Source organism: Theobroma umbraticum, unplaced genomic scaffold (assembly GCF_002168275.2).
Source record: "Theobroma umbraticum cultivar Fairchild unplaced genomic scaffold, ASM216827v3 scaffold_44.0, whole genome shotgun sequence".
In the NCBI taxonomy this organism is placed as follows: domain Eukaryota; kingdom Viridiplantae; phylum Streptophyta; class Magnoliopsida; order Malvales; family Malvaceae; genus Theobroma; species Theobroma umbraticum.
In genome coordinates this window covers 1,495,443-1,506,985 of record NW_018397255.1, presented here as the reverse complement: position 1 = coordinate 1,506,985, position 11,543 = coordinate 1,495,443, and the positions used below count along the sequence as shown (strand labels likewise).

The 11,543-nt window shown below is 36.6% G+C and overlaps 2 protein-coding genes across 2 annotated transcripts; one reads left to right on the top strand and one right to left on the bottom strand.

Moving 5' to 3' along the window:
* Positions 1 to 1,033: 1,033 nt before the first annotated feature.
* On the bottom strand, positions 1,034 to 3,222 carry HAM4 (GRAS family transcription factor). Its single transcript, XM_089785776.1, has 2 exons — positions 2,556 to 3,222; positions 1,034 to 2,432 (listed from the first exon to the last, which is right to left on the bottom strand). The coding sequence occupies exons 1-2, from the start codon at positions 3,034 to 3,036 to the stop codon at positions 1,360 to 1,362; spliced, it is 1,554 nt and encodes a 517-aa protein (XP_089641902.1). The 5' UTR covers positions 3,037 to 3,222; the 3' UTR covers positions 1,034 to 1,359.
* A 4,670-nt stretch (positions 3,223 to 7,892) lies between these two features.
* Positions 7,893 to 11,344, top strand: LOC110429467 (RmlC-like cupins superfamily protein). The gene is made up of 5 exons (XM_021445523.2): positions 7,893 to 9,191; positions 9,298 to 9,473; positions 9,608 to 9,688; positions 9,921 to 10,220; positions 10,313 to 11,344. The coding sequence occupies exons 1-5, from the start codon at positions 8,900 to 8,902 to the stop codon at positions 11,342 to 11,344; spliced, it is 1,881 nt and encodes a 626-aa protein (XP_021301198.1). The 5' UTR covers positions 7,893 to 8,899.
* The last annotated feature ends 199 nt before the right edge of the window (positions 11,345 to 11,543 follow it).

The window sequence follows — 11,543 nt, the reverse complement described above, 5'->3', positions numbered from 1 at the left end:
GGGACAACAAGTGGTGGGAGTCGTAGTATTTGTTTTGTTTTGCTGCGATTATTATTATAATTATTATTCATTTTGTCAAAGAATCAAATCAAATCATACTTGAATTATTATGATTCGGATAAATACGTTGGATACGGATTTCTAAGCTTTTAATTAAATGCCAAAATGTTAAAATAATTAAGTTTATAACATAACTTAATACTTTTCAATATTATTATATGAAATCTTTTACTTTACACGTAAGAGAATATAACTACCTTTTATAAATAGTAGTGCTTTGACATACATACATATATATACATATATATATATATATATGTATGTATATATATATATATGTTGATGAAAGCATAATGTTCAAAACATTTTTTGAATTCTTTAAAAAATTATAAATAGGTTTTTATTTTTATTATATTTAATTAAATTTTTATATTTTTATTTCAAATCATAATGTTATCATTTATTATAACATGCTAATATGTTACATCAACGTATATATATATGTATAAATGACAAGTGCTATGTTGATTAATAATTATTAATTAATCATTAATTATAAGTGTTTATTTAATTCAAAACAAACATGAGAATTTAATTGAATGCAGAATAAAGATTTATTTCAATATTTTTAATAATTGAAAAATATTTTAAGTATTATGTTTTTTTTATAAAATTACATTTGTCTATAATTATAATCAAATAAATTTCAATATAAATCTCTTAAGTAGAAAAACAAGTAAACGATTTACATAATTAATTAAAACAAATCAATTGTCAAATTGGATGAAATTTATCATGATTTACGCACGATAGACTTGAGATTTAATTATAGAAGACGAAATCTAATTATTATATTTTAAAAGAAACTTGGCTTTCAAATGAACTGAAAATCTTAAAATGGTATATTTTCAAGTAGGACTAATTATTTAGCTCAAAACCCCTTTAGACAAATACATCAAGTTTTTTCTCTATAAAACATGAACAACTTTAGGATAAAACAAAGATCTTCTCTCCCCAAAGAAAAAAGCAAACCTAAAAAATTTGATTTCATTACAGTGGGGTTGCCCCCTTGAAATACTTCAGTTTTTGGTACAAGGCTTTGTTTGAGGACTCATATGGTATGCTGGATATACAAATAACTGGAATACTGGATAAGAAGAAACTAGGCCACCTAAAACTAAAAGGTATCCCCAGCCCTTTCATAATAACTGCACCAAATTATACCAAGATACTATACTTGATGCTAAAACATGGAAAGATCCAAACACAGCAAAAATTTAAATTGGATCGGGATACGTACAATTACATCCCCAATCAGCCGCCCTCCTCCTCCTAATCCTAAATCCAGCTAGGCTAAGGCTAGCACCTCCAAGCTGACGTGGCAACCAAGGGGCTTTCGTGCCAGCAAAGCACCAACTCAGCCTGTCTTTTAGCCACGTGGAATCCCGTAACCTGAACCTTCCCTAACAAACACTCGGCTTGGAAATCCGCAAACTGACTCAAATGCACCGCCCTCATTCCCGCCCCAACAAACAGCTCCCTCCACGGCGGTGCCGTCCTCCTGGCCGCAGCCTCCACCGCCACCAATATCCTCGGACGCAACAACAACGTCTCTATCTTCCTCACCCATTCCCCACCCACGACCGCGGCGTCCAACGACTCGAACATCATGGCGTAAAACTCCAAGCCGTTAACGAAATTCTTCCGGAACGACGTCGTGCCTGACTCCATCCACACCTCGCTATCTACAAAGACGACGACGCTTGGATTGACCCTCCGAAGATCACTCAGAAACGCCGCGACGTTTAAACTGAGACATCGGAAAATAGACGGAGATAAAAGGATTGCCGTTTTTTCCCCGTCGATGAACTTAAAAGCCTTTAAAGACAACATTTCGAAGGTTCGAAGGAGAACAAATTCAATCTGGAACCTTATTTTGAGGTCTTGAGCGAACTGGAAAAGGTTGTCTTTGATAAGCCTTGTCTCAATGGCATACTCCTCGGGAACCACGGCGGTTATTCGAATGAACTTGCAGGAATGATCATTTCTTTCAGCCATTTCTCTCATTAAAGAAGCGTATTGGCCTCCCAGTCCGATATCAAAATCGATGATGTGAATCAACGGTGCTGACCCGTCCAGGGCTTCGAGAAGAGCTTGATTGGTGGTAAAGTGGTTGAACATGGGAATAGGGTTGATTCCGGAGAAGGCCTTGTAGGCTTTGATGGTTTGCACGATTTCACTCCATGAGGATAACCGAGTCGACCGAGTTGACCCGGTGAGCAGAGACTGGAGAGCTTCTTTGAAGTAAAAAGCGGCTCTCTGTAACGGTTTGCCCGAAGGAGATCGCAGCCGCTGATTGAGCCGCGCCAATATCACGTGCGCGAGTTGCAGTTCGTTGGTGTCGAAACAATCCGCGGCTCTTATCAGCTCTTCTATAAAATCAAAGCCCAAGTTGAAGTTGCTAATAGTGTTATGAAAATTATAACTATTAGAAATATCGAGGTAATTGTTAGTAGCAGTAATAAAACTTTGATGAGATGGGTTTTGATTTAGACCCGAATAAAAATCGTAAAGGTTGTTAAAATCAGAATGGACCGACTGATGAGTCAACTCGCAAGATGAGAACTCAGGGAGGCTTTGGATTTGATTCTCGCAGGGACTAATAGCCTGCGGATTAATAGTTTTGATAGCAGGCACAGATTCGTCGTCTAATCCCAAGTCTTTCATGATGGAATCCCAGTCCATGGTTCGCAGCACATGCTCGTCCCACTCAAGAGCAGGCGCCTGATGATGATGAGGATCCGACGAGATACAATTTGAAACATCGGCAGAATTCGTAACCGGCTTCTCGGGCACTGGACTAGGGCTACGACGAAGATCAAGAACTGAAGTTGGCTCATAGCATGAGGTTTGAACACCGTTAAGCCCGTGGAAACTGATGTTCCGGGCTATACTGTTATTGTTGCTGCTGCTGTTGTTGCTAGGCTTTGGGCTCGGAGAATGGTTGTTTTGTGGGGAAGTAACGGGGACTCTCATAGCTTAAGAGCACAAAAGAAAGCGCTCTTTGTTGAGCTTTTGGTTTCTTCGGTCTTCTTCTTCCTTCTTTTTGGATTTGGGGTTTTTAGGGTTTGAAAGTATGAGGCGGAGAAGTTAAGGGGGGGCTTTTAGAGGTTATAATTGCTGGCTTTTTATCTTTGCGTGGTGGGAGAGTGTGTGTGTGTGCATGGAGATGGAGAGGTCAATGGGCTTTAAGGGGTATGGGTGTGTTTGATGGAGGATGACATGGCATGACCATAACATCCACATACATGCTCGACACAAGTCAGACATGTCTTTTATCAACTTTGAGGCTTCAAACTCAAGCTTTTGCTTTGTTAGTTTGTTTTGCTTTTTATGGGATTCTCATCACCCCTCATTTTGTTTCTTAAATTCACGGAAGTTCTCAACATCGATTTAACCGTTTAGACAGGAGAAGGTGGTGGTATCAATTATTTCTCTTTACTAGTGTTGTAGACTTTGATTAATTTAGTGCTGAGTCTAGATTCTATTATCTCTTGTATTTTATCCTATGAATGGAATTGCATGATTGTACTTACACAAATGTAATCAATGAAAAATCCATAGGAAAAGGAACTCATACCATAAGCCTAGATCTGAACATTTTTAATTATTGTTTAAATAGACATGCGACCAAACCAGCTGCCCTCACCTCATAAAGAATGGGACGAACCCTAACATGTCCAAAGACAAAAGTTTAATTTAATTCAAAGTTATAGATAACAAACAAAAATCAACTGTTTAATTTTTTTTAATAATTTTACATTACTATTGACGTCACTCACCGTTAAAATTTAAGAATTAATAATAATAATATAAAATTAAATTTGTAACGTAAAATTATAAAATAAACACTAAATAAAACATAAAATGGAGATGGGAGTTATTTATTTATTTATTTATAAACATTGTCTAACATTGGTCAAAAGTGGGTTTTAAAATTCAAGAAAACTGTGGAAAAAACAAAGGTAAACAAATGAAATATGCTCTTTTTTAATATTTCTTCAGGAAGTAATATGATATAAATTAACGTGGGAAGACTGATGCCTAATAAACGAAGAATGTGGTTAATTAATTAAAAAACAAAGACTTGTGAATACGGAAGGCGACACGTTAGTCAAATTGCGTGCGCTAAAGCCCCATGGCTCTTTTCCTTGCCCCTAGCCCTCCCAGTCAGGACCCCACAAAAGTTCCAAATGGCGAGCCAAAGACAAGCACCAGCACCCCCCCACTCTCCCCTCCCCGTAGTCACATCAGCTTGGAAAGGGGCATTATGATAAAGTAGTTTTAGACTTGAGAGGCTACTTTATTAAACTCATCCCCCTCCATGATTGATTTGCCCCTTTGTATCTTTCTTCTAATCGAAAAAGAAAGAAGAAAAATGTTTAGATATTTTAACTGTTTAACCAAAGGAATAGAAAATATCTAATTGGTAGTCATATTTTAATTTGAAAAGAATATTGGAAATATTTGAGTTGTTAACTATAAAAAAAAATTTTATGACCATATAAAATTGATACTATTTTGTTATGATAGAGTTATTATGATAAAAAATATTAAGATAGAAGGAAAATTTTTTATATTACCTATATCAATAGTATCATAGATAAATGAGATTAATTGATTTGTAATAGGGAAAATTAACTTTTCTTCTTCTTTGGACAAAAATAATTAATGATGTGTGAAACCCATCTATATGCTAATTTGATTAAGCATATATCTTTTATATTATATTGAGGAGCATAGTTTTTATATATATTATTTCTTTCAATTAATATTATGCCAATAATTCCTATTCTCGCACAACATTAAGTTATTAGTTCAATAAAATTATTAAAATGTTTTTAATTTAATATTAATCTATTTATTTATATTTAAATATATTTTAATAATTTACTTACAAAATTAATAGCCTAACTTTATATTAATTAATATTTAAGTTTTTCATTTTGTAATGATCCAAACAAACTACAACATGAAACTATGTTTAGGAGTGAACTATATTTTTCAACTTTGTGATGAATATAACTAAAAGCCTTCATTGACTTCTTAGCCAACGCGTCTTCGTTCAATCAACCAAATCTTTGGGCTGCAGAAGTTAAAGATATTCAAACGTAGAAGCTTCAACAATTTTCTTAGGAACCAAACAAATGGGAAAGGACCACGATCGAAGAGCACATCCTTGGCTGATCCAACGAAAGTTGGGGAGACAAATCACACTCCAAGGATAAAAAAATGAAAAGAAATGAAACCAAATGCCTACCATCCACGTATAACAAAACACAAGTCCTTTGAAGAAACACGTATAACTCAGGAATTGACATGGACGTTCACATTAGCTTAGCGGCGGCAGCAGCAGCGGGCCAGCAAAAGTTCATGGAATTCGTGTTGACAAGCCAAGTGAACCCCACCCTTCCCTCTCACATTAGGACCCACAAATCGACATGGAACTGTGACGTGAGTGGCCAGTGGGAGGTGCGGGTGGTGTCCCACAACAGGTTCCCACCAGACGGCTTTTTGTCGGGCATGCATGGATGCTCTGTTCCAAGGTCCAAAAGAAACAACCCTTATGACTACTAGTTCCGAACAGTACTGTTGATGCAAGAGCGCGTAGAAACCACGCCCACGTAGGACAGTCCTGGCTTTTTGGCGGCGAGAAAGAAAGAAAGGAAAGAAGAGGAAAGATGGAGGGGAATATGTTCCCGATTGTTGACAGTGCGTTTCCTCCGATTGATGAATCTCTATCCGTCCATTTACGTACCGGAAAGAAACACAATATATCCAATGCCGCCCCGTCTTTTCTTTTGTTTTTGTTTTTGTAATTGCACTTTAAGGGAAAAGTTTTATTGCCCACCTCCAAAAAGATGTCTTAACAAACTTTTTGTTTTTAATTTTTATTTGTTAAACTTTAATTACTCGCAAAGAACATGAATTGTTTTTAATTCTACAAATTAGTGGCAATATATCTTTTTTATGATGTTAGCACTTATTTCGCAATCAAGCTTATGTGGGTCATTAGGGTTTTTTTTCTAATGATTTAAACTTTAAAGCCTTTTCTTTTGTTTTTTTAATCAATAGTATTGGATTTAGATGGTTCTATACGTGTGAATGCTTAGGAGGGATCCGATGCTTAATCTATATAATGTTGAAATCAATGATCAAAGGATCTAGTTTTTTATGAATAATTAAGATTTATATGACATTTAAATATGTGATTTATTGATTAGTGTATAATTTCTTATCTAAATAATAAAATTCGAGTCTCTTTCCTTTAATTAAAAAGATATTAAGATTTACATGATTAAAAAAAAATTTCATGGACCAAAGCAATAAATTATGTTTACACTCTTTGTGATTTTAATTTTCTTACATAATATCTTGTAGTTTATTTTTTTGTCTCATCATCACTTAATAGGTTTTTTTTTTTTTTCAATTAGCACCATATGGATAATTTCTACTCCAATAAAAAGTTAGGCATTAATTTTACCTAATACGATTATAAAAATACATTTAAGTATGAACAAATAGACTAACTTTAAATTAAAAATATTTTAATAATTTTATTAGCCATATAACCTAATTTTGTGAGAACAAGAGTTATCTACAGGGTGTTAATTGAAAAAAAAAGTTACAACATATCATATGAACAAGTTGAATTAACAAGGGGTGCATGTAGAATTTACATTTCTATATACTAGCTTCAAAATTTTTAATTTATTATTAATTGATTTAAATGTTTCCTTTTTGTTTACATGATATATATAAGCTTCTTTTTTTAAAAAAAAAAATCTGCTTACAATTGATTGCAAATGTTAAAGATTCTTTATTATTTGCAAAAATTCTATATTACAAATTAATTTTGGTTAATTAATTTGATGTTTCATTTGGTAAGAAGAAACATGATTAGATGGAAAAAATAAAAGTTAAACATAATTAACTTTGAAAAGAAAAGTGTCCAGAAAAGCCTCTAAGAAGGTCCCATATGGTAAAAGAAGATTACAAACTAGAAAGCACCTTCTCAAAGTTTGAGAATTGTTGATAATAATAGAAAATTCTAGCATACCGGCCATATGCTGTATATGGAGAAAAGAAAAAACACTAAATTATGATTGCTTTAAAGAGTGAGAGCTTTTCTGTACTTAATCATGGATACTTTTACTAGGAAATTTGCAGAATAAATCAAGGCAAAGGATTGTTTTCACATCAGGAAGTCCAGCTCCATCTTCTATTATCTTTACACCATGGTAATATAAACAATGAATTAAATTGACATCAATAATAATATAAAGAATATTCCTAATGCAAAAGATAAAAAATAAATAAAAAATCCCAATGATTCAATTAGCATCTGAACTCTCAAAGAACCAATAATTGTTCAACATCTGTCAAGCTGATCAAAACCTCATCTTCCCAAAAGGAAAACATTTTCCTCACAAACACATGATTTGCATTGCAACTTGCAAGAATACCAGTAGTATTTTGTTGGGAATAATTTTTGAGTCAGAATACTTAGGTATTAAGGTTCAAAAATGAAATCACACGGAGCACACGCGGTGCTGGGAAAGGAAAGGAGGGAAGGCTTGTACCTCACAAAAGGTGGAAAAAAAGAAAAATGTTTGAGATTCTGATTTATTATCATTCACATAAAGATGGTCTCCATTACCCCCTAAAAAGAAAAGGCAAAGGGGGGAGAAAGAGGGGGTGGGGGTGTTGTGGGCAGCAGCAGTGGAAGCTGATTTTGGGGATGGAAAGTGGGGGAGGATCTTCTATCTTCTATTCAACAAGTAACCTTACACATCCTTTTTGAAATATGGAGGATCTTAGGATATGTTGATTTTGCTTTGGGAAAAATACCCTTTGATTCAATTAGTTTTCCCCAATTTTTTTTTCCATCTCTCTCATATTAACTATAGTATGTCTTTCTTTTTCTAATTGTGATTCCCTCACATTTTTACATGTGGAATCCCAGTCTTTGTGCCATATGGTGGACCATTAGGGGTTTGCAGACAGATTAAGATATCAGATGGTATGTGCTGTATGGTCAAAGCCTTAAAGGTGTTTGAGCATATTTTTCTGCCCAACTTGAATTGATGGGAAAAGACCAACTCTTGGAGTCCAACTTGATGCCGAATTTTTAAGCATCATATTCAAGCACTAGTTGGTAACTTGGAATATCATGGCCTAACGGGGGAGAATTGAAGAGTTTGTAAAATGAACAAGAATACAAGACATCTAAGCCCGCTAAAATGAAACATAATCCCAGATCTCTGACAAACTCAAATATGTGCCCAGTTTGTAGTTTTGGGGGCCACTTTTTTCTGGGCTTTTTGCCCTTCCCTTTGTGCAAAAAGTAAAATCCCAGCCAACATCAGATATAGTCGTAGTAGTCCATATCTGCAGTGTAGCAAAGGGCCAGGCCTGGCTTCAGCAATCCTTACTCCTTCGGCATCCTTCGCGGGCATCAATATAAGCTTTGGATCTTTGCTGCAAGGCAGAGGCCAGGCCGACAAACATCCCCAGAGTGAGCCAGCTGATAGTCCATAGCGGCATACCGTTTCTTGCTGAAACCACGTGATCTTTGCGGAAATTGAGAAGATGAAGCCACTCAGATTCAACTTAATCACGTGCATGCACTCTCTCCCGGTTAGATTGGATCCAAACCACTTTGTAAGATAGCGGGAAGAATTCTTCTAAGCACCTCCCAGCTGTTGCATGGGCATGCACGTGTCCAAACGGAACTCCACGTAATGTAACTTTCCAATCTCATCACCACCATTCTTCTATATAGTCAAGACTTAGAGAGTGTTCACTACTCAGATTCTCATCTCTTTCTCTTGATACAATGCTGAAGGGAACCTTCAATTTCCCATTTTCTTGTCTCACAGTTTTATGTGTTCTTAGTCTGTTTCAGGTCAGTGCTAAAGCTTCGCATGGAAATGCTTCCGCTGTGGGGCATTGGGTGCAGAAACATGAGAGGACGCCCTTAATTGGGACAGAATATGGAGAAATCTCAGCCGTTAAATTCACTGATGGAACAAGAGGTCCATACCATCTGCAATTCATCACCCTGGAGCCAAGCTCCCTTTTTCTTCCAGTGCTGCTGCATGCAGAGATGGTTTTTTATGTCCACACAGGTACCCTGAACTTAATAGTAATTCAGGATGATATTTAATGAAATAGTTGCATGGAATTTTTCATGGTTTTCCTTAATCTTTTTCCTTTAATGAAATTTTGGTTTAGGGAGTGGAACATTGAGTTGGACTGATGATAATGAGATAAGGAACGTGAACATCAGGAAAGGAGATATATATAGGCTGCATCCAGGGTCAGTTTTCTATATACAGAGCAGCTTAAAACCTGAACGAGAGAAGCTTAGAATTCATGCAATCTTCTCTAATACAGAAGATGACATAAATGTATGACATTCTTAGCTACTTTTTTTTGTTCTCCATTTGTTTCCCTTTCTTCTTTGTTTTAATTCTAGTAACTTTACTAAAATCATACCGACTTTTATGTCTGAATTTCGGACTGTTTAATTTAACAAATGCAGGAGCCATGGGTCGGGGCATACTCAAGCATTACTGATTTGGTCCTTGGCTTTGATTCGAGAGTCCTCCAAGCAGCTTTTAAGGTAAGATTTTAGCTTTAAAAGTTGGTTTGAGTCCTCCAAGCAGCATTTAAGGTAAGATTTTAACTTTAAAAGTAGGTTAGAGGCTTTCTCATTTAAGATTTTTGGTCATTCGACCCAATTCAATGAACGTGGTTCCCCAATCATTTACATGCAAATAAATTTGGGTTTTGACATGAATGATGATTCTGCTTTGTGTTAATTTTCCTATATAAATGTGAACTTCTGTCTCAAGGTACCTGAGGATGTGATAGAAGAAGTGATGAAAGCAACCAAACCACCAGGAATAATTCATGCAGTGCAAAAGAAAAAGAACTGCGAATGGCAAGCTCGACTCTTGAAAGCCTTTCCATGGAGAAACAGGGATGGCTTCGATTCTATCAACGGCAAGAAGAAGAGAACAAAAGCATATAATGTTCTTGAAGCAGATCCAGATTTCAAGAATTGTAATGGCTGGAGCCTTACAGTGGACAGACATGACTTGCGTTTGTTAAGAGATTCCAACATTGGAGTTTTCATGGTGAACTTGACCAAGGTAGGTTACTCAGCTGTCCGTGTAGAATTTGCTAAAAGTGAAAATGTTGTTGCACGTATTAAGAAGATTCTCTTTGTGTAATTTTTCTGAAGGGTTCGATGATGGGACCACACTGGAATCCAAGAGCTTCTGAGATAGCAATAGTGTTGCAAGGTCAAGGTATGGTTCGGGTGGTTTGCCCTGGCAATGCCAGTGCACCCGAGTGCAAAAGCGTGAGGTTTAGAGTCAAGGAAGGAGATGTGTTTGCTGCACGAAAGTTCCATCCAATGGCTCAGATGTCTTTCAACAATGATTCGTTTGTTTTCATGGGGTTCAGCACATCAACAATGAGAAACTATCCTCAATTTCTAGCAGGGAAGAGCTCTGTCCTGCAGGTCCTGGATAGACAGATCTTGGCTGTGTCATTCAATGTCACAAACACAACAATTCATCAGCTTTTAACCCCACAGAAAGAATCAGTCATATTAGACTGTACTTCTTGTGCTGAGGAAGAGGAAAGCATAATGGAGGAGGAAATTGAAAGGGAAAGAAAGCAAGAGGAAGAAGCCAGGAAGAAAGAGGAGGAAGAAGAAGCTAGAAAGAGAGAAGAAGAAGAAGCCAAGAAAAGGGAGGAAGAAGAAGCCAAGAAAAGGGAGGAAGAGGAAGCCAGAAAAAGAGAAGAAGAAGAAGCCAAGAAGAGAGAGGAAGAGGAAGCCAGAAGAAAAGAAGAAGAAGAAGAAAAAGAAGCCAAGAAGAGAAGAGAAGAAGAAGCAAGGAAAGAGCAAGAAGAAGCCCGAAGACAGGAAGAAGAAAGGCAAAGAAGGGCGAGGCAAGAGGAAGAAGAGAAGGAAAAACTGGAAGGCGAAACGAAACAGGAAATGAAAGAAAGACGAAGAAAGGAAGAAAAAGAGCAAGAAGAACCTAAGAGGAGGAAAGGAGAAAAGACGCGGCACGAGGAAAGGAGTAAGCGAGAAGAAGCTGCAGCTAGGGAGCAAGAGGGCAGGAGACAGGAAAAAGAAAGACAAAGGAGAGCAGAACAAGAGGAAGAGGAGGCCAGGAGGGAGAGGGAGAAGCAAGGAAGAGAACCAGGAGAAGGTGAAGATGAGGGTGAAAGAACAGTTCTGAAGAAAGTGTGGAAGATTTAATCCCATCCGTTGTTGGATTTTCTAGTCCTTGGTTTTGCACGAGTAGTGAACATAAGGCCCTCCTACTATGCTATCTTATGTTTAGGTGATTAGGTTCCACGTTTAAGTTTGTGATCCCTGTTTTCAGGGTGTTGATCTTAAATAAGCTCTTACTTTTGCCCCCAATGACTGTACTGAGACAGCTCTTTCGGCCCTTCTC

Bases quoted from the DNA above. Each gene is read 5' to 3' on its own strand.
- HAM4 (XM_089785776.1), bottom strand. From the start codon at position 3,036: ATGAGAGTCCCCGTTACTTCCCCACAAAACAACCATTCTCCGAGCCCA. The intron at 2,433-2,555 runs GTCTAAATCAAA...TTGATTTTATAG, and splicing joins CCTTTACGATTTTTATTCGG to AAGAGCTGATAAGAGCCGCG.
- LOC110429467 (XM_021445523.2), top strand. From the start codon at position 8,900: ATGCTGAAGGGAACCTTCAATTTCCCATTTTCTTGTCTCACAGTTTTA. The intron at 9,192-9,297 runs GTACCCTGAACT...ATTTTGGTTTAG, and splicing joins GGTTTTTTATGTCCACACAG to GGAGTGGAACATTGAGTTGG. The intron at 9,474-9,607 runs GTATGACATTCT...TAACAAATGCAG, and splicing joins ATACAGAAGATGACATAAAT to GAGCCATGGGTCGGGGCATA.